General features: G+C 57.6%; 3 protein-coding genes across 3 annotated transcripts; 2 read left to right on the top strand and 1 right to left on the bottom strand.

Annotated features, from left to right (window-relative positions):
* The first annotated feature begins 73 nt into the window (after positions 1-73).
* Positions 74-13,475, top strand: SURF4 (surfeit 4). The gene is made up of 6 exons (XM_028093421.2): positions 74-249; positions 8,011-8,197; positions 8,862-8,938; positions 9,569-9,612; positions 10,096-10,282; positions 11,078-13,475. The coding sequence occupies exons 1-6, from the start codon at positions 202-204 to the stop codon at positions 11,342-11,344; spliced, it is 810 nt and encodes a 269-aa protein (XP_027949222.1). The 5' UTR covers positions 74-201; the 3' UTR covers positions 11,345-13,475.
* Positions 13,476-13,827: 352 nt separating this feature from the next.
* On the bottom strand, positions 13,828-17,839 carry SURF2 (surfeit 2). Its single transcript, XM_028093422.2, has 6 exons — positions 17,717-17,839; positions 17,477-17,631; positions 16,752-16,855; positions 14,736-14,927; positions 14,355-14,521; positions 13,828-13,926 (listed from the first exon to the last, which is right to left on the bottom strand). Exons 1-6 carry the CDS (start codon positions 17,792-17,794, stop codon positions 13,846-13,848), a joined length of 777 nt encoding a protein of 258 aa, XP_027949223.1. The 5' UTR covers positions 17,795-17,839; the 3' UTR covers positions 13,828-13,845.
* A 56-nt stretch (positions 17,840-17,895) lies between these two features.
* SURF1 (SURF1 cytochrome c oxidase assembly factor) lies at positions 17,896-21,513 on the top strand. Its single transcript, XM_028093434.2, has 8 exons — positions 17,896-18,099; positions 18,824-18,957; positions 19,038-19,120; positions 19,634-19,825; positions 20,580-20,652; positions 20,733-20,895; positions 21,195-21,276; positions 21,349-21,513. Exons 1-8 carry the CDS (start codon positions 17,910-17,912, stop codon positions 21,416-21,418), a joined length of 987 nt encoding a protein of 328 aa, XP_027949235.2. The 5' UTR covers positions 17,896-17,909; the 3' UTR covers positions 21,419-21,513.
* Positions 21,514-21,600: the final 87 nt, after the last annotated feature.

The following is a 21,600-nucleotide window of genomic DNA, read 5'->3' as shown; positions in this document are numbered from 1 at the left end:
CCCCTTTAAGGCGCGGCCGGGGCGGGCCCGGCGGCGCGGCCCCTTTAAGGCTTGGCCTACGTGGCAGCCGCTGGAGCCGCTGACGGGGAGTGAGGCCGGCCGCCGGGCACTTCCTGTGGAGGCCGCAGCGGGCGCGGGCGCCGAAGGGCCGAGCGCCGAGCGAGCGAGCGAGCTGAGCGAGCCGAGCCTCCCGCCGCCGCCATGGGCCAGAACGACCTGATGGGCACGGCCGAGGACTTCGCCGACCAGGTGCGGCCTGCGGCCCCGCCGGGCCTCCCGCCCCCGGCCCCCGCCCGGAGCCCCCCCTCCCGCGCCGCCCCCCCCCCCCCCGGGCCCCGAGCCCTTGGCCGCCCCCAGAGCCGGCCCCCGACCCCGGAAGGCTGCCCCGAGGTCTGGGCCGTGTCCCCACTTAGCTCCTCTCCCCGACCCCGCCAGAGGATCGCGCCCCCTCCCCCAACCAAGGCATTCCCTCCTGGGCTCGTGGCGCTCCCCGGCCCGGGACTCCCCCAGGCCGGCCTCCAGGCCCGGCCTGCCCTTGCGCCGCCGCGCCACCAGGGCTCTGGGTGTGTTCTCGGGCCCGTGCTTCGGCACCCAGGCGGGTGCGCCGAGCCCCCCGAACCTGCCTGGGCGCTCCCAGAAGGAGAGGGGTGTTGAGGGGCTGCCTCGCCCCCTCCTGAGAAAGGAGCCCGGGGTCCTGGGGGGCGCCGCTGGTTTGGGCCGAGTCTGGCGACCGGGGAGCGCCCTCTCCCTTTTGAACTGTCGGGGTGGCCCCTGCACGCTTCCCCTTTCACTGGCACTCTTAGGGGGCGGGGTGGGGAGCTCTGAGCCTGAACCGGGCTTGGTCAGCCTGGAGGCCTGGGGGTCCTCCCAGGGGAGAGGGGGCGCCCTGGTATGTGCCCTAGCCACAGAGCGCCTCAGCACTTTCTTCTTTGCTCTTTCCCAGATGTGTTGGACTCATGGGGTCCCTCTGACCCTCCCAGCATTTTCCCTCCCTGTTTGGACTCTGCCCTGGGACTGAATTGAATGGGTATCTATCTGTACACAAACCTGGGAGGAAGGGGAAGCCTCTCTTCTTGGGTTTTTTTTTTTCCCCCCTTCCAGAGCGTACAGGTGGCATTCTGAGCAACAGGGAGGCTGAAGCAGGGCAGCTGACACACACCGGGTGGACAGAATCAGACCCTAGGAGGAGGAAAGGACAGTGCTTCCACCCTCTTTTGATTAAGCTTTTGAGTGTTTAGTGTCCCTTTTACTTGTAAAAGTATTCTATTATGTTTGTGGGTTAGCAGCCTTGTCCCTGCAAGGCTGACCAATCCCTGACCCAGGTCAGGCCCAGTTGCCATTTCATTCCTTAGTTCGCTTACTGTGCTTGTGGTCTTGCCAGAGTTAACAGCAGCGAGGTTAAATTTTTAATTTTTATGGAAGTAGTATTGAGTAATCAAACTCTGAAGCTTAGGTTTATTGGAAGGCATGTATTCGTTTGTGTGATTAAAAAAAAAAAGATAAGTGAGTGTTTTCCGATCAGGTACGGGTGAGCAAGATTTTCCACTGTTCCCCTCGAGGGCTGAATCTTCCTAGTGTGGTCTGCTACTTGGGTTCTCCTTCCATCACTTTCCTGTGAGCTGGTATTTTAAAACCAATTTGGGGGAGAAAAAGTATATCAACTTGAAGAAATAGTTTTTCCTAAGGTCACAATTCCGTGTTTACAGACACAGTTTAAAAATTGTATCCTTCACAAAAACAATTCATACCAAGAGCTCTCAACCAAGTAGGTCTTCCTTCCCTGTCAGTTTTCATTGACATGGTTTTAGTGACCCGATTTCATTTCCCCAAGTAGCAGCTCCCTAAGAAGATGGCGCCTTTCAGCCAAGGGGACTGTGGGAGCTCTGTATACTCACTCTTCAGTCTGGAGAACCCTGATTTTGCAAGTGCATTTCATAACCAAATCTAGCTAAAATGTCTCTAACCCAGCTGCTGCCAACGATCAAATGATAAACTTTCCTACAGAAAAAAAAAAAAGTTCAAAATCTCTTTATGTAATCTTCTCTTCTTTTTCTCCATGCATTTTGTTTGAAACGAAAGAAGCAGAATCTTGGAACCGGAAAGGCCCTTGAGGGGGACACAGGGTCTGCCTGCACCAAATTACTGCTGGGAAGGAAGGCAGGGCCTGCTGGGGCTTCTGGACTGGCCTGGGGCCTGGCCCTGGGGGCAAACCCAGACTCCAGCCTCGCTTTGAGGCTGGTGCCACATAGGACAAGCTTCTGAGGCCTGGTGTTCTTCAGGCACAAAAAGAGGGAAAAGGACTGGCCTTGTAAAGGGGCATGCTGCGTCAAACCCAGCACCCAGGGCGGCCCAGCGCTGTGTCTGTCAGGCAGCGCGGGCTCCCGCTTTTGGCTTATCAGCACCACGGCCCACCTGGCTGGTGGCAGCAGATGTCCAAAGACACCTCCATGCCCCCTTGTGGGGGACTCAGGAGGGCAGTGGCCCTCGTGCACTTCAAAACCAGAGTCGGGAGCTGCTTCTGCCACAGTCAGGCTCGACACAGGAGGATGTGGGCAGATCAGAATGCAGATCCAAAGTGATAGCTTCTCGTGGACAAAATCTGGCCAAGCTACCATGGCGTTTTTGTTTTTAACATTTATCCACATAATATTAAAACAAAGCTGCCGATGATAAAGGTGCTGAGAGTCTAGGCTTTTAGACTGAAAATGATTTCATTTGAAAGGAATGGGGAAATGTCAAAGGCACTGATCAGGTAACGTGACATACCCGTTTTTTTCTAACCTTGTCTTCAGAAAAGCAAAAATCAAATGACAGGATTTGGCCAGGAAGTCTGGGTTGCTGAGAGGGAACCTAAAAAGGCCTTTGTTTCCTCCAGGAGTTAAGACAAGAGTCCCAAGACACTAACTCTGGGCCAGGTCCTCCATACTTAGGGCTGTGTTACCGGAGCGTGTGGGGCTGGCCAGGGTGCCTCCATCTTCAGCCGCGGGGAGGGTGGTCTTGCACGGCACACGGTGGGCTGAAGTTCTGAGTACCGAAGGCTGGGCTCCTCACCTCTTGGCTGTCCCGCACCCTTTCCTTCAGGCCTGCAGAGGTGAGAGCACAGGGTCAACTGTCTGGGTAGTTCTGGCTGGCAGGCTCCTGCAGAGCTGCATCCCTGGCATCAGGCTCCTTGCCCCGGGCAGCCAGGGATAGTGTCCTGCTCCCAGGAAGCCAGGCGCTAGAGAAAATGCTGAGCATGCCCTCTGCAGACGCTAGGCATCCGGAAGCCATCTGAGACCAGGTTGGAAGGAGCCAGAGACCAATGAACTCAGCAATCCAAAATGACATCTGTGTCCTGCAGCTGGTGCTCGCTGCTATTCAGCAGAATGTAACCCCTGAGCACATCTGCACCAGTAAACAGGAGTATTAGCACCTAATGGGTTTGGCCTGACAGCTCATCACCAAGGTGACAGATAAGCTGAATGGGGCCTTGCTCTCCAGTGGGGCCTTTGGGTTTTACCTGTCTTTAGCGTGAGAAAGCCAGTCCTGGGAGCTCTGACCCCCAGGAGTTCCCTGTGGCCTCTGGTCAAGCGGTGGGTAGGTAGGATGGCCCCGACAGAACAGTGCCGGGGCGCACGTAGGGCACGGGTGTTAGGGCTCTGGGTTCACTGCGTGGATGGCCGCTGGGTGGGAGTAGGGCTCTGGGAACGGTGGGTTCTGAGCATCCTTTCCTCGTTCCTCTGCTCTGTGCCCCCTTCCCTCCCAGGGCTTCCTGCCTTGTGCTATCAGGAGCGAGGGGAGAAGGCAGGGAGAGCTCATTCTTCCCTGCTTGCCGTCTTAGGAGGTTAAGAAAAGCCACCCTGTCTCTTCTGGGGAGCGGGGTGGAGATGTGGAGGGACTGTGGTTAGCGAGGCTTCTCCTGGAAAGTGAAGCACAGCTCTGTTCTCTTCCATGTGACCTGTCACCGTTCACCTATGGTTAGGCTCTTAGTCGCGTGGGGTTTTGGTACAGAAAGGCAGGCCATCTGCAGGCCTGCTGACTTGTTCCTGTGCCTGGAGGGGCAGTATGGACCCACAGAGTAGTACTCCGGGAGACTTGCTGGGGAGCTCTGGGGCCATGGTGGATGCACACGTGAGTCACTGAACTCTTGCCTCAGCCCTGACTCAGCCTGATGGGAGCGAAGTCACCCAGCCACAAGTTCTAATTATCTGGGATGTGTAGGCTTGAGGTGGCCCTTGAGAAGGGCAGTCCCAGTCCCTGGCGGCAGTCCTGTTCTGGCGATCAGAAGGTCTGACTCGCCCTTTTCCACTTCCTCAAAGTTCTCCACCAAGAATTGCACACTGTTTCCCTCCAGTCCTTTCCATCCCGAATACTCAGAGAAAGTCGGGTTCTCTGTGTTGCACGGGGCTGCAGGTGGCGGTGGGATGTGATCACTGTGTTCTCAGAGTTAAGGCGCTGGCGGGGTATGTTTCTGAAATCCCTTCCAGAATAGTAACCCCTCGGAAATCTCAGCTTTCTGTATTGCCTGAGTCCCTCAGATGCTGTCACTGCTTATGAGCCGTATCACGCTTGACTGCAAGGTTCTCGGAGATGCCTGTGAAAAGCCAGCCCCACAGAGACTGGCCGTCCTGTCCTGCAGTCTGTCCCTGCTCGGTGTCCACCTCCCACTCTGCTGCCATGATTCTCTCCCGTGCTCGGCAGTGGTGGGTCTTGGCGTCCGCAGCGGGCAGCACCGGCCTGCAGGGCCTGTTGGCGAGCTGGAAGCCGGTGCTGCATGTGCAGTGGACAGGGGACCGCTCTGGGCTCTTGGGTGCTGCCGGATGCCTGACTCAGGGGCTCTTCCCTGCTCTGGCAAGGGGATGCTGTCCACAGATGCATGATGTGGATTCAGTGGCCAAGTCTGAACCGTTGTGACCGACACGTGTTCAGGGAATCTGTAAAACTGGGTCTGACCTCGTGTTTATTTCTTTTTTAAACCTTTTTTTTTTTTTAAGATTTTTATTTGTTAGAGAGAGAGTGCGCACAAGCAGGGGGGAGCGGCAGGCAGGGGGAGAGGGAGAGGGAGAAGCAGGCTCCCGGCTGAGCAGGGATCCCGATGCGGGACTTGATCCCAGGACCCATGACCTGAACTGAAGGCAGACGTTTAACCGACTGAGCCACTCAGGCACCCCTCTAGAGCCTCTTTTAAACCAGCCAGCCTCTAATAAGCACCTGTTTGGACTGAACATGGAAGAAAAAAACCTATGTTTAGGGGCTCCTGGGTGGCTCAGTTGGTTAGGCATCTGCCTTTGGCTCAGGTCATGATCCCAGAGTCCTGGGATCAAGCCCCACGTCGGGAAATCTCTGCTCAGCAGGGAGCCTGCTTCTCCCCCTGCTTGTGCATGTGCTCTCTTTGTCAAATAAATAAAACCTTTAAAAAAAAAAAAAAAAAGAGGCTCTGGAGCAACCTGACTTACAAAATATAGTCAGCCCTAAGCCTAGACCGCATCTGACTTTGAAAATGAGATATATGCTTAGTTCACAGCACAGATAACCTGAATTTTGGCATTTTTTTCCCCTAAGCCCAGAGCTGTCTCCTCAGCATGTCTCATGGGGAAGGGAGGAGTCTCCCCATTGCTCTTTAATCCTGTTGACCCAGACACTCAAATTAGGAGTACAGACTCCTCATGGAGGCTTTTAAACACTACCTGTGTCTCTTGGGCTGTGCTGCGGAGCAGTGCGTGTGTTAAATGGGGGTACTTGGAGGGGGCTCCGAGTGAGGCCCAAGGGTCCGGGCTTGTTTGCTCCTCACTGGGGAGCACAGGAGCGCCTTTCAGCTCCAGTTCGGGGCAGCTCAGCACCCCGCCGATGTCGGCCTGCCTGCCTTTTGGGCTCAGCCTCCTCCGGAGTCCCACAGTGGCCGCAGTCTGTGTGTCTACGGACTGGACTGGGAGCGATTCTACCATTGATTGTTGCTGGGCCTTATGAAAACATTTGGGGGCCTTGAGGCAGAAGTGGCAGGGTTGGTGGCGTCCGCTGTCCCTGTCCCTCCTGGTCTGATGCTGGGGTGTGTGGACACCAAGTGTACGTATGTCTTATGTGTGCTCTACGTAGACTCCAGTGTTCACAGGGGCATTCGAGGCCTCTCTTTTTAAACAAGGTTCTTTCTCCTTTTTTCTCCTCTGCTTATTCAAATTGGAAAGAGTCTTAGCAACCACTAATCCAGCTGTCCTCACTTTGTAGAAGGATAGCAGAACCGTTCCCCGGCCTCTGGAAGTGATTCGGCTTGTCCACGGCCACAGGGCACGGGTTGGCGGTGCTCACACTGAGCCTCGTCTTCACAGATGCACCTGGTTCAGTGTCTAGGCATCTGTCTGTCTCTCAGGTGACCTCTGCGGTCAAGGGCTGAGCAAACGTGTGCAGAAGCGCCACCTTGGGGCTCAGTCAAGCTCAGTAGATCTGAAGAGAAAGGACAGCTGCCTGTAATCTCCCCCCATGACCTGTCTGCTGTGGCCCGGGGGGGGGGGGGGGGAGGGGAGGCTTCTCTGCGGACAGAAGCAAAGTTGGCCAACTGGGGTTGATCGAAACAGCCAGAGGCTCATTACCCGCGGCTGAGAGCATCAGCTGTTTCTAGAACTTGAAAGCAGCTTTTCAAAACGCCAACAATTAAGAGACGCTCTTAGATACTAGATACACCTTCGTTGGTGCCAATAAGGTTTCATCCGCTCTAAGAGGGGCTGTGACGTTCATTTGACCGTCCCTTTGTGGGGGCCAGACTCACAGATGCCCTTTAGACTCTGCCGCCTGACGCGTCACTGGGTGGGTCCCAGCCTCCCAAGAGTGGCTGTTACCGTGTGTCGTAGGGTTTCCCTTTGCACTTCGTTTCGAGGTTGGAAAGAGAAAGTGGCTACCGGGACCCAGGGGACATTGGTGCCCCGATCCAGCTTGCATGTTTGTTTCCTACCCATGCTGTTGTTTAATGGCCCACCTCGTGGCGGGGCAGGAGGAAGTTCTACATGTGTTTTCTCTCTGCTTGATGTTTGCCAGTGATTTCCCGAACGTGAATTTTGCTGCTCTTGACACAGTTGTCCATCCGTTTGTGAGTGTGTCTTTGTCAGAGACTTGAAGGGCTGGGGACGTGAGCCGCACCAGTCCCACGTGCGCACTCCCAGTGCTGGCACACAGTGGCCCGCCCTCTGTCCAGTGCGGGCGCCGGGAGGGGCCGGGAAATGTACGCGGGACTGCTCCGCAGGTTCTGGCCAAGTGTAGACACGTGAGCTTACCGTTGGCTCAACTGAGAGGCCCTCTTCTAGACCTGGGACCCTGGCTGTCACCGAAGCGGCCTGCCGTGTCAAGAGTGTGCGTGGCTCTCTTTGGTCTAGAGGCGGTCTGAGCTTTGTCGGGGATGCTGGGAGGCCAGGGCCCAGCCGTGTGTGACCAGGAGGCCAGGTCGAGCCTCAGCCCGGCAGTGTGGGGTCGGTGCAGTGCTGAGCGAGCCTCTCTCCCCTGTGGGGTTGTTTGCCCGTTTGTAGAAGGAGAGGTTCTCAAAGGAGTGGGGGCAATTTTGTCCCTCCACCAAGGGACACGTGGCACTGTCTGGAGGCATTTTTGGTTGTCACAATTGGAGGGGGGCTGCTAACGGCATCTGGTGGGCAGAGGCCAGGGATGCCGCTCACCACCCTTCGGTGCAGGCCAGCCCACAATAGAGAGCCCACGATAGAGAATGACTCAGCGCAGACGTCGGGGGGCGCAGGTGGGGAGGCTGCCCCCCCTGGAGCTCACGGGGCCTTGTCACACAGTGATCCTAACTCACCAAGGCCCTCGCCTGAGCATGCATGCTGTGTGTCATTGCCGTCTACACAAGGGTGCTGAGAGGACAGGGGATCCCAGAAGGGCGCTGTGGCCATCGCCCCGGGGGTCTGAGCCAGACAGGCCGGTGGCACCTGCAGACCGGCAGGGCAGTGCAGGGAGAGGTGCTGAGGGTCGCTGCGCCCCCTCCGGCGTCTAGCGTCCGTCCCGCAGCCGCCTCAGCTGGGTTTCTGTGGCCCGCAGTTCCTCCGAGTCACGAAGCAGTACCTGCCCCACGTGGCGCGCCTCTGCCTGATCAGCACATTCCTGGAGGACGGCGTCCGCATGTGGTTCCAGTGGGGCGAGCAGCGCGACTACATCGACACCACGTGGGGTTGCGGCTACGCACTGGCCTCCGCCTTCGTGCTCCTCAACCTGCTCGGGCAGCTGAGTGAGTGGCCCCGAAGCGCAGGCGCAGGGGGCGGGCAGGGCAGAGCGTGTCTCTGGGGGTCTCCTGGGACGGCTGGCCTCTCCCTCCCCTCCTTCCCCAGCAGTGGGTCTCCGGGTGGGTGCTCTGCTTGCTACACACAGATGACATGGTTCCGGTTTCAAGCACCTGGAGTGGGACAGGCGGGGGATCCGGGTGGGCCGGATAGGAGCCAGAGCTGTCAGAACCCAAGCTGTCGGGAAAGGGTGAGCGCTAGGCTGGAAGAATAGAGCTCACATGGGCCTCAGGGCTTCTGCTCCCGACCACGGCCTTCTGGTGGCAGCCCCCCTCCCTTGTACCTTGTGGGGCAGGAAAGGGGCCTGCGTTTTTCAGCCTGTCCCTAAGCTCTCCACAGCAGAGTTGCTGATGGACCACCCACTCTGGAAAAGGGCCCATTCTCTGGAGCAAGGGATACACTTTCTAGAACGGTGTTTCTGATAAGTAAGGTCCAGTTGACCTGTGTGTGGTCTGTGCCTCTCACCAATTCTCCTGAAAGTTGCTTTTTCCTTGGGGTGGGTAGTGGGGCTGCCGGTGCACAGGTCTCAGGTGAGGTGGCCAGGGACCCAGTGGCGTCTCTTCGCCCGGGACTCGCCCACAGCCCCCTGACCCTTGCCCTTCTCCTTTCCAGCTGGCTGCATCCTGGTGTTGAGCAGGAACTTCGTGCAGTATGCCTGCTTTGGGCTCTTTGGGATCATAGCACTACAGGTACACAGAACGTGCCGTCCGGGTCTCTCTCTTCCTTGCTGTGGTTGGAGCAGAGCTTCTGCAAAAAGGCATTTCTGGGGATTCAGTTTCACTCCCCGCTTGAGCCCTCTGCCTGGACCTCCTTTTCTTTTCTGAGTAATCACTGGATTTTCCTCAAAGCAAGCTCAGGGGAGTGGGAGAGGATGGTGCCCCGAGAAGGTGCCAAGCTCTGAGTATCCACCTTTTTGCCACCTTCCTGAGTTTCCTTTGACAGGAGGACAAATCACAAGGTTGGCTACAGCCGAGACATTATCTTTTTACCTTGTAAATAATGCCCAGCTAGCCGCGTGAGCTGTGTAACACATAGCACATGAACTGGATTGGTGCCCTCAGCTGCCATGCTCCAGCCCACCTTGGGCACAACTCCGGTGAGCAGGTGCTTGTTAAGCAGGCCCGGGCTGGTGAGCACGCCCTGAGAAATGCTGAGCCAGATTGTTGAATTTGGAGCCGTCCTGGGGTCCTAAACCGTTTGTGTATCTTACACTCACACTTACATTGGAGAAATTGCTTACTGCAGTTAATTCTATAGAAGTCTGAATGGGTTTGAAAATGCTGAGACTCCAGTTTCTGTCTGTTCTCTGTTCCCTCCAGACGATTGCTTACAGCATCCTATGGGACTTGAAGTTTTTGATGAGGTACGTGTGCTCCACATGGTGAGCTTCCTTTCCGTGTCTCTCGACTCAGGAGCTAGCAGTGGGAGTGAACTTCTTCGGGTCCAAGTGTGCTTGAGTCTGTAGGGGGTGTTGGCAGAAGCTCCCCCCTGACCCTGAGCACAGGGGCGTATGAAGCCGTCTCTCCCAGTTTTGTGTCCCCGAGGGAGGGAAGGAGGGACAGAATGACCGCGCTTTGCTCGCGGCGCTGGTCGGCTGTAGAGCCAGGGCTGGGGTGGCCCGGGTGTGCTCAGGCTCCGGTCACTGCTCGGCAGAACAGACGCATCTGTCCTCAGCCGTGGAAGGCCTTTGCAGATGTACGGCGGTCACCCAGCTGGTCTGGCGTGGTTTGGAGAGAGGGACCTAAGGGCCTTTCCTGTGCTCCCACCGAGATCTCCCGACCTGGTCTGATGGGCACGTGTCGTGCCCGGTGAGCCTTAGTGACTCACCCGGTGTGTCTGTTCCCAGGAATCTGGCCCTGGGAGGAGGCTTGTTGCTGCTCCTCGCGGAGTCCCGTTCCGAAGGGAAGAGCATGTTCGCAGGCGTTCCCACCATGCGCGAGAGCTCTCCCAAACAGTACATGCAGCTCGGAGGCAGGGTTTTGCTGGTCTTGATGTTCATGACCCTCCTTCACTTTGACGCCAGCTTCTTCTCGGTGAGTGTTCCTGTTTGCTTAAATGGGTCAGGTCTCCTATCTGTGGAAGGGGTGCTGCTCCCCACCCCCTTCCCTGGTTGTGTACTAAGCCAGTCGAGGGGCTGTTGGAATGATGTGGGAACGAGTTGGTTCAAAGGAAGCAAACCTTTGATCCTATTAAAAGGAATAAAAACCTACAAGCTCTTGTGGGCCCAGAGTGTACAAATGAAGTCGAGAATCTCCCTGACCTCACTGGGGGACCCGCTGCCTGGCATGCTGACTCCCCAGCTGCCGACCCAGGCTCTTTACAGACTACTTCTTCCCTTGCCCACTGCTCACACCTCTGTCACATACTGTGTGCATGCCGGGTGTTGGCTGCAGAGCTGCAGGTTCGGTCCTGTTCTCAGGAGCTTACAGCGCACGTCTTTAGAACCGGCTGGGTGCCCTGGCTGGGAGAGGTTCCCGGGAGTGGGGAGCCTGGTTCTAAGAAGTACTGGGGAGTATCTTGATGGCTTGCAGGCCCACAGGCTCAGACCCAAGTGTGTCCTGGTAAATCACAGCCTGTTCACAGGAGGCTTTCCTTTACCCTCGCCCTGACTGCTCGTGCTTTGGAGCGTTCTTGTATGTGCTGCCCCCCGCTCCCCCCCCCCCCGTTGGTACTGCTCACTTGAATGCATGCCCCTCTGATGTCACCCTGACACCTACCACAGTGACAAAGGCACTTGGAACTTGCCCATTTATAAAACAGGGTATGTCTTTTCTTCCTCACCCCCCCTTTTTTTTATTTTGGTATTTCTCACCTTCCGACCTATGCAGATTCTCCAGAACATCGTGGGCACAGCTCTGATGATTTTAGTGGCCATTGGTTTTAAAACCAAGCTGGCTGCTTTGACTCTTGTCGTCTGGCTGTTTGCCATCAACGTGTATTTCAACGCCTTCTGGACCATTCCTGTCTATAAGCCCATGCACGACTTCCTGAAGTACGACTTCTTCCAGACCATGTCGGTGATCGGAGGCTTGCTCCTGGTGGTGGCCTTGGGTCCCGGGGGTGTCTCCATGGATGAGAAGAAGAAAGAGTGGTAACAGACCCCTTCCCTGCCTGGCTGAGACCCGTGGCCATCGAGGACTGGTTCGGGGCGGATTTGACAAAACTGCCAGCATTTATGTACCCTCTTCCCTCCCTTCCTGGTAAAGGCACAGATGTTTTGAGAGTTTATTTGCAGACACCTGAAAATTGATGGCTAAATTTGCTCTAGACCCACAACCTAGTAATCTGACCCTCGGAGCTGGCCGGCTGGACGGCAGTATCTACCCCCCCCCCCGCCCCCCCAAGGCAAGGCCTCAGCTTCTCACAGCGAGTGGCTGGCTTGGCTGGGGCCTCACTTCCTATTTTGTTTCTGGTTCGCGGGTGGGGGCCTCAAGCTGTACTGTGAGCAGATACATTTGTGTATCCTTCAAAGCAGTCTCCCTCTTATTTTTTCAGTTTACGTTTTTAACTAAAATGAAAGGATTCAGGATGGCCCAGCCCAACATCAAACACACTGTCCAAGTCCTGGTTTTAAACCGCACCCACGGCTCCGAGTTAGCCCTGCCCCGCACTGTAATACTGGCGGGGCTGGTGACGGCATTTAGAGAGACCCAAACCCAAAGAATGATGCTGCACTGGAGGGGTGGCCGCGGCCACTGTCCATGGTGGAAGTCACTCATCAGAAAACCGCCTCAGACTGGGGCCAAGGTTTGAGAGGGCAAACCCCCCGGGAGCTTTAGTGGCTCAAGGTGGGGACGGAGGCGCTCCCAAGTCCTCTGCAGGGATCCACGCTCCGACCCTGGCCTGGCCACACATCTGCAGGTTGGCTCTCATGTGAGGGGCGTGGGCCGAGTGGCAGCTGCGTGGGGCAGGGCAGCAACAAAGCCGGCTCTCAGACCAGTTACCTCACCCCCGACCTTTACAGAGCCTCTGCTGAAGCCCTGGGCACAGCTCCGACCTGGCTGAGTGCCCCGCCCGGTTCTCCTTTGGCTGGAGGGATCCTTCCCAGGCTGTGCAGCCGCGACTTACCATCCTCACGAGGCTGTCGCTTGCTCCGATTGTCTATTTGCTATGCTGAATGCAGCCCAAATTACTTTTTACAATTTGTGATGCCTTACCGATTGGATCTTAATCCTGTATTTAAAGGTTTCTAACATTGCCTTATACTGCGTTTCTCTTCTTGGGGGTATGAGCGCCCGTTGCTCTTCTCCGCTTGCTGGGCCGTAGCGGACACCGTAAGGGGAGAGTGGGGCATCTTGGTGCCTCCCCCCGGGCCTCCCCCAGACCCTCTTGGGGGCAGGCTGACCAAACTCGAATGAGGACTGCCTGAAGCTCGTCTTTTCTCCTGGCTCATCAGTTAGATGTGCAGGCCTGAGGGTCACCCCTGGGGATGCTGGGGGCCAGTCCCGAGCCAGGATCCACATCTACCAGCCAGACCAGAGCCAGTGTGAGGTGGGGAACCTGCCCCGCTTTTGCCCCCCAGGGCTCTTAGAACCTTACCTGGCTCTGCAGCCTGGACCCACCAGACCTGAGGGCAGCATCCCGTGCCTGTGCCCCAGCCCCTGTGGAGGCTCATCCTACATGTTCCTAAACCCTCGCCCACGGCTCATTTGTATACCCCTCTGGCCTTTCGAAGATGAAACAATGGCTTACGGACAGAGGGCTTTTCTACTTCCTAGCACTAGGATGCTCACCACACAAAGGGTGGTTTCTGACTCCATGTTTCCGCCTTGGTAGGGCCATCTCTCGGTCCACCCCCTTCCCTGTCAGCACAGCACGGCAGTCCTCTCAAAGGACCCTCGGCCAAGTCTGTTCCTCTGTACAGTTTTTGACAGGGTACGGGTCCTTCTCGGCCCTGTGCTCACAAGGCCTTTGTTGGTTTGTAGAAACAGGTTGACCCCAGGAGGCTGAGGGGCGTGGTCAGAGGTCACCCTCCGTGCCAGAAGTTATTCCGGCCTCCCCCAGCCCTGAGCAGGCCACTGCTCAGGGATGGGGTAGATGCCTTTGCAGGGAGGAAAGAAAAATACTATCTATCAATTGGCTTTGGCAAAACGATTTCTGAAAAATTTTTTGCTTTATGTGGGAAGTAGGTATAAATCTCATTTTATGCTGTATTTTATATCTTAGTTGTGTTTGAAAACGTTTTGATTTTTGGAAACATCAAAATAAATAATGGCATTTGTTGTATGCAGTGTGATCCTCTGGTGTTGTCCAGCTGGGGTGGGGCCCGGCCAGGCCTCTCCTTGGACGCCAAGCGAGCCTGAAAAACCCACTAGGCTTCGCTGAGGAGCACTTAGAAGCCACGTCCAGCCAGAACTCTTCCCTTGGGGGTCTCTGCTGCTTCCTGGGGATGGGGAGCCGTGCCCCTGACACCTGTGGGACCGACCCCCAGCCCCACCCCCTTGGGGGCAGCAAACGCGGAGTGGAGGGAGAAGGCCCTGGGACACCCCAGCAGCCGAGAGGACGCACCGCAGATGGCTTGAAAAGGACCACGGGGGTCAAGTGTCTGAAGGATTCTCGAAAAGCTTTCAACACGTGCTCTCTCCACAGCTGTTTATTAACTGGACTGTTTAAAAGAGCTGAAGCTCTTAGCTTTACGATGATGACTTTTGAACTTCTTCGATGAGCTCACCTGCTTCTGGAACATGAACAGAGGATTCCAGCTTGTAAGCCTTCACTGTCTGAGAGGAAGGGGCCCTGTGAGGGGCACCCCGCCCGCCCGCCCGCCGAGACAGGCCGGCTCCCCACGTCCCCAGCCTCACAAGAGGCCTAGACCTTCTCGAGCCCCGGCCCTGCTCAGCTACCCAGGACGACAGGACCTTGTCACTGCCTCATGGCAATGGGCCGTGTCTGGAAACAAGTCCCCCACGGGCTCCCTGCTGCACTCGGCAGCCCTCAGAACCTGTCCGTGGAGCCTCGAACTGGGAAGGAGCCCACCCTCGTCAGGGCAGAGCGGCCTTGGCTCCTATTTACTGTTAGCTTGGCATTTCATTTGCAAAAACAAGGTTCTTTCTAACATTTTGTAAAGGAAACGGCAAACTACCACCAGAGGAAGCTGCCCCTCACCTTCCCGCGCTTGCGGACCAGCACCCGGGCCACTTCAGTCTCCTCCTCGGCCCCGGGGCCCTTCTCTGCGGCACACCTTGGCTTCTCGCCCTCCTCTTCTGTCAAAAAGTCATCGGTGCTGTCCCCAGGCTCAGTCCCTCCCAGGTCCTTTCTGGTGAACAGCTCGGCTGGAAGGAATGGAGGGATGGGCTGGTTCAGGTTAGGCTCACGGTCTGCGCAGGGCTGAGGGGGGAGTGGCCAGCCAGGGCCCAGGACCTGAGGACACGCGGTGGGAGGGCCGGAGGGCCGGAGGCTGGAGCCCACTTGCTGCAAACTCAAAACCGAGCAGGCAGCCAGGACCCACACCTGCGGGAAGGGGGTGGGGGGGGGAGTCCCGCTTACGTGGGTACAGGTCTGTCATACTGTCGTCACTGTCACGCGCGGCTGTGCCATCGTCCTCGCTAGACACGGGTTCCCAGAAGGCCTCTCTCGGGTGAGGCGGCCAGGCGCCATCCATCTGGTCCTCTCTCCTCCTCCTCTTGTGCAGGAGGCAGGCAGGCACGTACTCCACACCCTGCTTCTGACATTTCTCATCTGGGGGACAGGCCAGCACACTGCCTGGTTCTGGGTCTGCCCCGCAGTTCCCCGGTGCAGAGCCAAGCTCCACCAGGACCTGTACCCTACTCTGCTGGGTAAAAACTGGTCAGTTCCTACCAGGAGAGGAAGGAGGCCAGCAGGGGTGCCGGCCGTGGAGTGATAAGATGCAGGGGTGTGCTGGGCCTCGAGCACTGAACCCCCAGCCCTAGCCTGGCCCCAGGAAGCCCCCACACTGGTTGGCGGGGCTCAGTGGGAGTCGGGCCCTTGGCCCAGAGCAGAGGCACCGGGATGAGGCCTCCACGCTGGAGCCACACTCCCGTGTACGGAGGACTTGGGGAGGCCAGGCACTCAGCGTGGCAGATGCAGACTGAGCACCGATGAGGAGCAAGGTGGCACCGACAGGCCTGGCTTTTGAAACCTGCCCTGTGTGGGCATGGCTCTCCTGTCCAGTGCAGCCCCCTCAGGTGCAGGGAGAAGGACTGGGCTCTGGTCTCTGATGTCACTGCCTGCTTCTGCCCACCTTCAAGGCCCTAGCCTTTGCATCATCTCTGCCACCCACTCCGTGGTCCCACATGGCCTCCCTGCCACTGGACCCTGCACCCGTGTCCCCTCTCCACATCCCCAGCCAGGCTCCCTGGCTGCCAGGCTCCGGCTCCTTCTGGCCACTGGTCCTGTGAGCCACACACTCTCGCTCACGGAGTAACCCAGTCCTCCCTTTGCCGCCACACCAAGCAGCCCTCAGGCTCTGCACCTGCGTGGGATCCCTACTTCTCAACCCTCACTAGTACCCTTAGGTGAAGACGGCCTCGTTTTTTGGGGAAACAGCCTTCAGACTCGTCTTCCTCATCCTGCCTGTGTTTCCATCCCCCAGCCCCCCTTACTGCCCCATCCGGTCCTCCCCCTACCTTCCCTTCAGGAACATTTGAGAAGAGTCTACCATTCTCGAAACCTCTGCCCCCGACACGACACCACTCCACCTGGCTGCTTCCCTCCCTCCTGGGGCTCCTTCCGTGCTCAGGCCTGGCCCTGTCCCTTCTCCCATGGCTCCGTGGATGCAAATGCCAGCTCTGTGTCAGTGGCGTGCATCATCTGAGCGCTGGCCCCTGTTGTCAGTGGCCATCCTGACACACGTTGACAGGAACATTTCATTTTCCCACAAGGCCTGTCATCCAGATGCCACTCTCCTAAACCAGGAATTCGGGGGTCCCAGCTGACTTCTTCCCCTCCCTCCCTCCCTCACCTACTGATCCTACCCTGTGCACATCTTCCCTGCCAACACCTGGTCACCCCAGCCATGGTCACCTCACCTGACTGCACAGCCACTGAGCGAGCGTCCCCTCTTCCACTCCTTCCCGCCCCGCCCCCCTCAGAGCCACAGTGACCCTGACACAAAAAGTGACGTGCCAGGCCCTGCGTCAGTCCTCTCAATGCCTCTCCACTTCACGTGGTCCTGACCTCCAAGGCCCTCTGTGTTCTTGCCCCCAGCTACGCTGCTGACCCCACCTTGCACGGTGGTACAGTGGCCGTCTTTCAGGAGCTCCTGCAGCCAAGTGTTTCTCTGCCTCTGACTTTGCTTGAATCCTTCCCTCTACTCCCCATGTCCCTAAAGTCTCAGCCCAGAAACTCAGCCTCCCCGGGGCCTCCTGGCAGCCCTCTCGCTAGCCTGTGGTGACCTCGGAGCCCACTGCACCACCAGCTGCTGCCCAAGGATGACTGAAACACCACTTGTGCCTCTGATGGGCACTCATCCTGGAGAAGGGGCAGGCAGGCCCCCAAATACCTGTGAAGTGAGGCAGGCCGCGTCCGCCCGTGGCTACTTACATTCACACAGAGCTCTCTGGTACCGCCGGCCCTGGGTGTGCCTCAGCACGTGCCCTGGGGACTTGTTGATGTGCCGCAGGGTGAGTCTGCAGAACAGCTGGTGTCTAGGGGACAGGGAAACCTCAGTCAGCAGGGACATTCACGGGGATCGACGTCGGGGGCCCTCCACCACAGATGCATCTGACAGCAGAGGTCGACGAGGTGGCCTGGGCAGCAAGCAATTCCACACTGCAGCGGGGTGGAGAAACACTGATCCAGACGGGCTGTGAGCTCTCGACATTTGCCTGGGACACAGGCCTGGCCAGCCTCCGCACACGGCTCCCGCACAGGCAAATGCACGTGGGAAACGAGGCCCGGCAAGGCGCTGGATGAACGGGAGCACCCCCCCTCGCCCTCTTCCCTTCAAGCGCTGCCGAGCATACACGTTCAGCTACACCAAAGTTCTCTTAAAATACGTGAAACTGACCCCATTCAGAACCTTAGGTGACAAAGCGCAAGCCCTCCAGCTCCTCTCTGAGGCAGACAAGCCCGGGTGACAAACCTGAGCTCTGCAAATATCAAACGGGCACCAGGGAGGGGCCTAGCCTCCCACCTGGATGTCAAGTCGCCTATCCCACACGAAGTTGGGCTCCGGGGCCTCGAGGAGCGCGCACCCGGCGGGAAAGGGTGGGGTTCGGCCCGGTCCCCACTCGCGACCCTGCCTGCAGGGGCCCCCGCGCACGTACGGGTTCTTGGTGCTGGGCACGATATGCGGCTCGAACTCCGCGTAGTCGAAGGCCGGGGAGGCGCGGACCAGCCGCCGGTATTTCTTGCCGCGGGTGTAGAGCTGGAGCTCGGGCAGACGGCAGGGCAGCTCGTGGCCGGTGAGGACGCATTTCACCTGCGGGCCGGAGGGCGGGCGAGGGGGTCAGGGGGCCCGGGGGCCACCGAGCGGTGCCCGCGCCTCCCCCGCCGGCCCCGCGGACCTTGTGGGCGCCGGGCTCCAGCCGCAGACTCGGGTGCTCGCGCAGGAAAGCGCACACGTCGGCCGGCAGCTCGTCCATGGTCCGGCCGCTAGCGGAGCTGGAAGCCCGCGCCGCTAGCGCCGCGTGGGCCGGGGGCGGGGCTCAGCGGCGCCCCGGAAGCAGATGCCTCCAGGCCCGGAAGTGCCGGCGGGGTATGGCGGCGGTCGTGCGGTGGTTGGGGCTGCGGGCCGCGGGGCCGGGGGCGGTGAGCGCGGCGCGGGGACATGTCGGGTGGGCTGGGGGGCCCGCGCCCCGGCTTGGCCGAGCTCAGCCGTTGCCTCCGTCTCCGAAGGCCCCGCCCCGCGCGGTGAGGAGGAGCGTCCTTGCGGTCCCCCTAAGGCCAGGTGAGGGCTCGCTCGCGTGTGCCCTGAGCGCCCGGGAAGAGCGGCCCGCGCTCCCGCCCCCCCCGCTTGGCACCGAACTGCTCAGTTCCCCGCACCTGACCGGGCTGAGGAGGGGCCACCCCAAGATTGAAAGCCAGGTGTCTGGGACCCACGGCTTGCAGGTGGCGCGTGCACGTGCGGCAGAGGGGAACGCTGTGCGAGAAAGAAGGGTGCTTTGTGAGCCCGCTCCAGGCCTGCTTTTTTGCCGTCTGCAAGGCCCGTAATGTTCTGATTTGATGAGACTCACACTCCGACAGCTAAAATACATTTTTGTGTACTTTGTTCCGTCTTTAAATCAATGAGCAGTGAAGAACAGGCTGTTGGAAGAGCTCTTTGAGCCAATATCCCCGAGTTTATCCCGGTTCTGTCTCTGCGCGGGTGTGGAATACATCGCATTCTTGTGTAAAAGGCATGAGGTGGTTACCCAGGGTGGCGGTTGGTGGCAGAGCCAGGACTAAGCCCTGGGTCTTGTTTATTTAGTCAGTAAACATCCACCGAGTGTGCCACGAGCCAGCCCTGGTTTAGGAGCCGGACTGGACACAGGTGCCACTAGTTGGCTGCTGGCCCCAGGCTGTGGTCTGTTCACTCTCCGGCAGTAAAGGTGGCGTCTCCTTGAGGAATTGGCTGCTCCACCTCTATTTGTCGAGGGCTTCTGACCCCATGCCTGTGTTGTAAAACCTCCTAGGTTTGGCCTGGAGGCCAAGCCGGTGTGGCAGTTCTGCAGCCGAGGCACCTGCCACAAAAGCACAGCACGACTCCGTCTTCCAGTGGTTCCTGCTTCTCATTCCTGTGACTGCCTTTGGCCTGGGGACATGGCAGGTAAAGACAGGCTTCTAGCTCTGGTGGCTCTGAGCTTTTGACCTTGTTGCCATCCGCTCGGGTTTGCACTGTTTCCATAGGTCCAGCGTCGAAAGTGGAAGCTGAAGCTGATAGCAGAGCTGGAGTCTAGAGTTGCGGCTGAGCCCATCCCCCTGCCAGCAGAGTGAGTGTGTGGCTGCCCACCTGGGGCTGGTCTCACTTGAGGTCAGCAGCGGGGCCTGGCTTCTGCTTGTAGTCCTGACCCTCAGAGGGGAGCCCTCAAAATCAACTGTCTTACTGGCTTCCTGATCACCCTTGGGAAGCTGCCTGACATGCCTAGAAGAATACCTTTGATCCTGAGTTTTACCTTTTTTTCAGAGGCATTGTACCTGAGGGATCCCCCCCAGTGCTTATGGGCCCCTATAGCAGTAATTCTTACCTGGCGGGTGAGGGCAGAGTGCATCTTCATGTCATGTCTTGACATGAGAACATTATCTTGAAAAAGTGCCCTAAGTGATTCTACTGCCTCTACCCCTCATTCTGAGGCACTGTCTTAGAGGGGCAGATAGGGTCAACAAAGCTTTCCATTCAGGGGAGCAAACACGTGCCGTATTTGCGATGTGCAGCCCCGGAAGCGTTTGAACTTCCTGCCAAACCTTGCTTGGCCGCAGCCTCACTTGTCCCCACTCCCATGTAGCCCGATGGAACTGAAGAATCTGGAGTACAGGCCAGTGAAGGTCAGAGGGCACTTCGACCACTCCAAGGAGCTGTACATGATGCCTCGGACCATGGTGGACCCTGCCCGGGAGGCCCAAGAGGCTGGCCGTCTCTCTTCCTCACCGGAGAGTGGTGCCTACGTCATCACCCCCTTCCACTGCACTGACCTGGGGTGAGTAGAACATGCAGCGAAGCACCAACCTTGGGCAAATCCAAGACACCCAGAAAGGTTCAATTCCTTGAGAGTTTGGAATTTGTATTTCTGACATTGTTAAGCCAGGTCATTTCACTTCTTACTGAATCATTCCTGTGTGTGGAGCTTTCCCAGAGGTGAATGAAATCAACCACTCGAGCAGTTGTCTCGTGGCCAACACATTAAATGGTTGTGGTGTGGCACGAGGAGGGGCTAGTGAGAGGAAGTCGAGAGAAAGGAAAGGCACCCCCAACTCTGCCTGGAGGGGGTGGGGTTAGGGAAGGATTCCGAGCGGACTACTTGGGCCACGCCTGGAGTCAGGAGATGGGAAGGGCAATACGGGGAGAGGAAATGACCTGTCCAGCAATGGGGCATTGCAAGATCAGCTAGAGCAACTTCCCAGCTATAGGTCTGGGAGGGTCTCCCCGCCACCCCAAGAGGATACTGGAGGCAGGTACACAAGGCAGCTGCTGTTAACTGGGGAAGTGGGTATTTGAACTCCGGCCGAGGGTGAGGCACACAGAGGGAAGCAGATGGGGGCTGTTGCCAGGGACACTGGAGATCTGTCTTCGGAGTTGATGGCCCTGCCAATCAAGACCCGGGCAGGAGAAAGGACCTTCCCCATGGCACACCTGCAGCTACCTTCCCATTTTAAACCCTTCCCAGGACGACAGTGATAATCTGTATTCCAAAACCCTTCCCTACCTGAAAGAGCATCCTCCTATTACTCCAGAATCACCATCCTGGTAAATAGAGGGTTTGTCCCCAGGAAGAAGGTGAATCCTGATACACGGCAGAAAGGCCAGGTAAGGGGTGTGAATCCTCCCTTGTGAGCAGGGCTCTCTAGAAACTAGGCCCTGAAGAGCAATATTGTTTTCCTTTTTAGATCAAGGGAGAAGTAGACCTAGTTGGGATGGTGAGGCTGGCAGAAACTAGGAAGCCCTTTGTCCCGGAGAACAATCCCGAAAGGAACCACTGGCATTACCGGGACCTGGAGGCCATGGCCAGGCTCACAGGCGCAGACCCCATCTTCATCGATGCAGACTTCCGTACGTTGTGACCAGCCCACCCCAGAAGAGCATGTAGCTTTTGTAAATACCTGGTTCTACCTTCCTCTCAGCTCTGACATTTTTGGTACTTGCTACTGCTTACATTTTAGTGTGTGTGGGAGGAGTGGGGATGTCTGCCAGATACGAAGGGAAGGAGGCAACATGGGGCCGGTTACGGGTTTAAAAAAAAAAAGGGGGGGGCCCTCACTGAATTTTGGCCATGCAAGAGCTCTGGAAGTCTCCATGGAAACAGCTGGCCAGAGTGCTGTAGGGAGACACTGAGCCCACTGTCTCTGCAGGGAGCACAGTCCCCGGGGGACCCATTGGAGGGCAAACCCGAGTCACTCTGAGGAATGAGCACATGCAGTACATCGTTACCTGGTAAGTCCCGGTCTCTAGCTGCTCCCAAGTCTTTCCCTTCCAAACGCTGACCGTTCATCTTTTCAACCCTAGGTATGGACTCTGTGCAGCTACAGCCTACCTGTGGTTTAAGAAATTCCTACGTCGGAGTCCTGGTGTGTGAGATTAGCTAACGAGCGGAAGGACCACGATAAATCCGGAGGCTGTTTTTATATGGGATCGGGTACTACTGATATGAATAAATCTTACGCACCTGTTGCCGTCTGCCTGCCACTCTACCTGTTCTAGTTAACGGTCTGGATCGTAAAACCCAAGCTTTGTCAGCACGTTCAAGTACGATGTGCG

Source organism: Eumetopias jubatus, unplaced genomic scaffold (assembly GCF_037043125.1).
Source record: "Eumetopias jubatus isolate StellerSeaLion01/CBP00866 unplaced genomic scaffold, mEumJub1_p1.0 scaffold_15, whole genome shotgun sequence".
Taxonomy (NCBI): domain Eukaryota; kingdom Metazoa; phylum Chordata; class Mammalia; order Carnivora; family Otariidae; genus Eumetopias; species Eumetopias jubatus.
The sequence above is the reverse complement of the archived record's forward strand: the minus strand, read 5'-3'. Positions and strand labels throughout refer to the sequence as shown.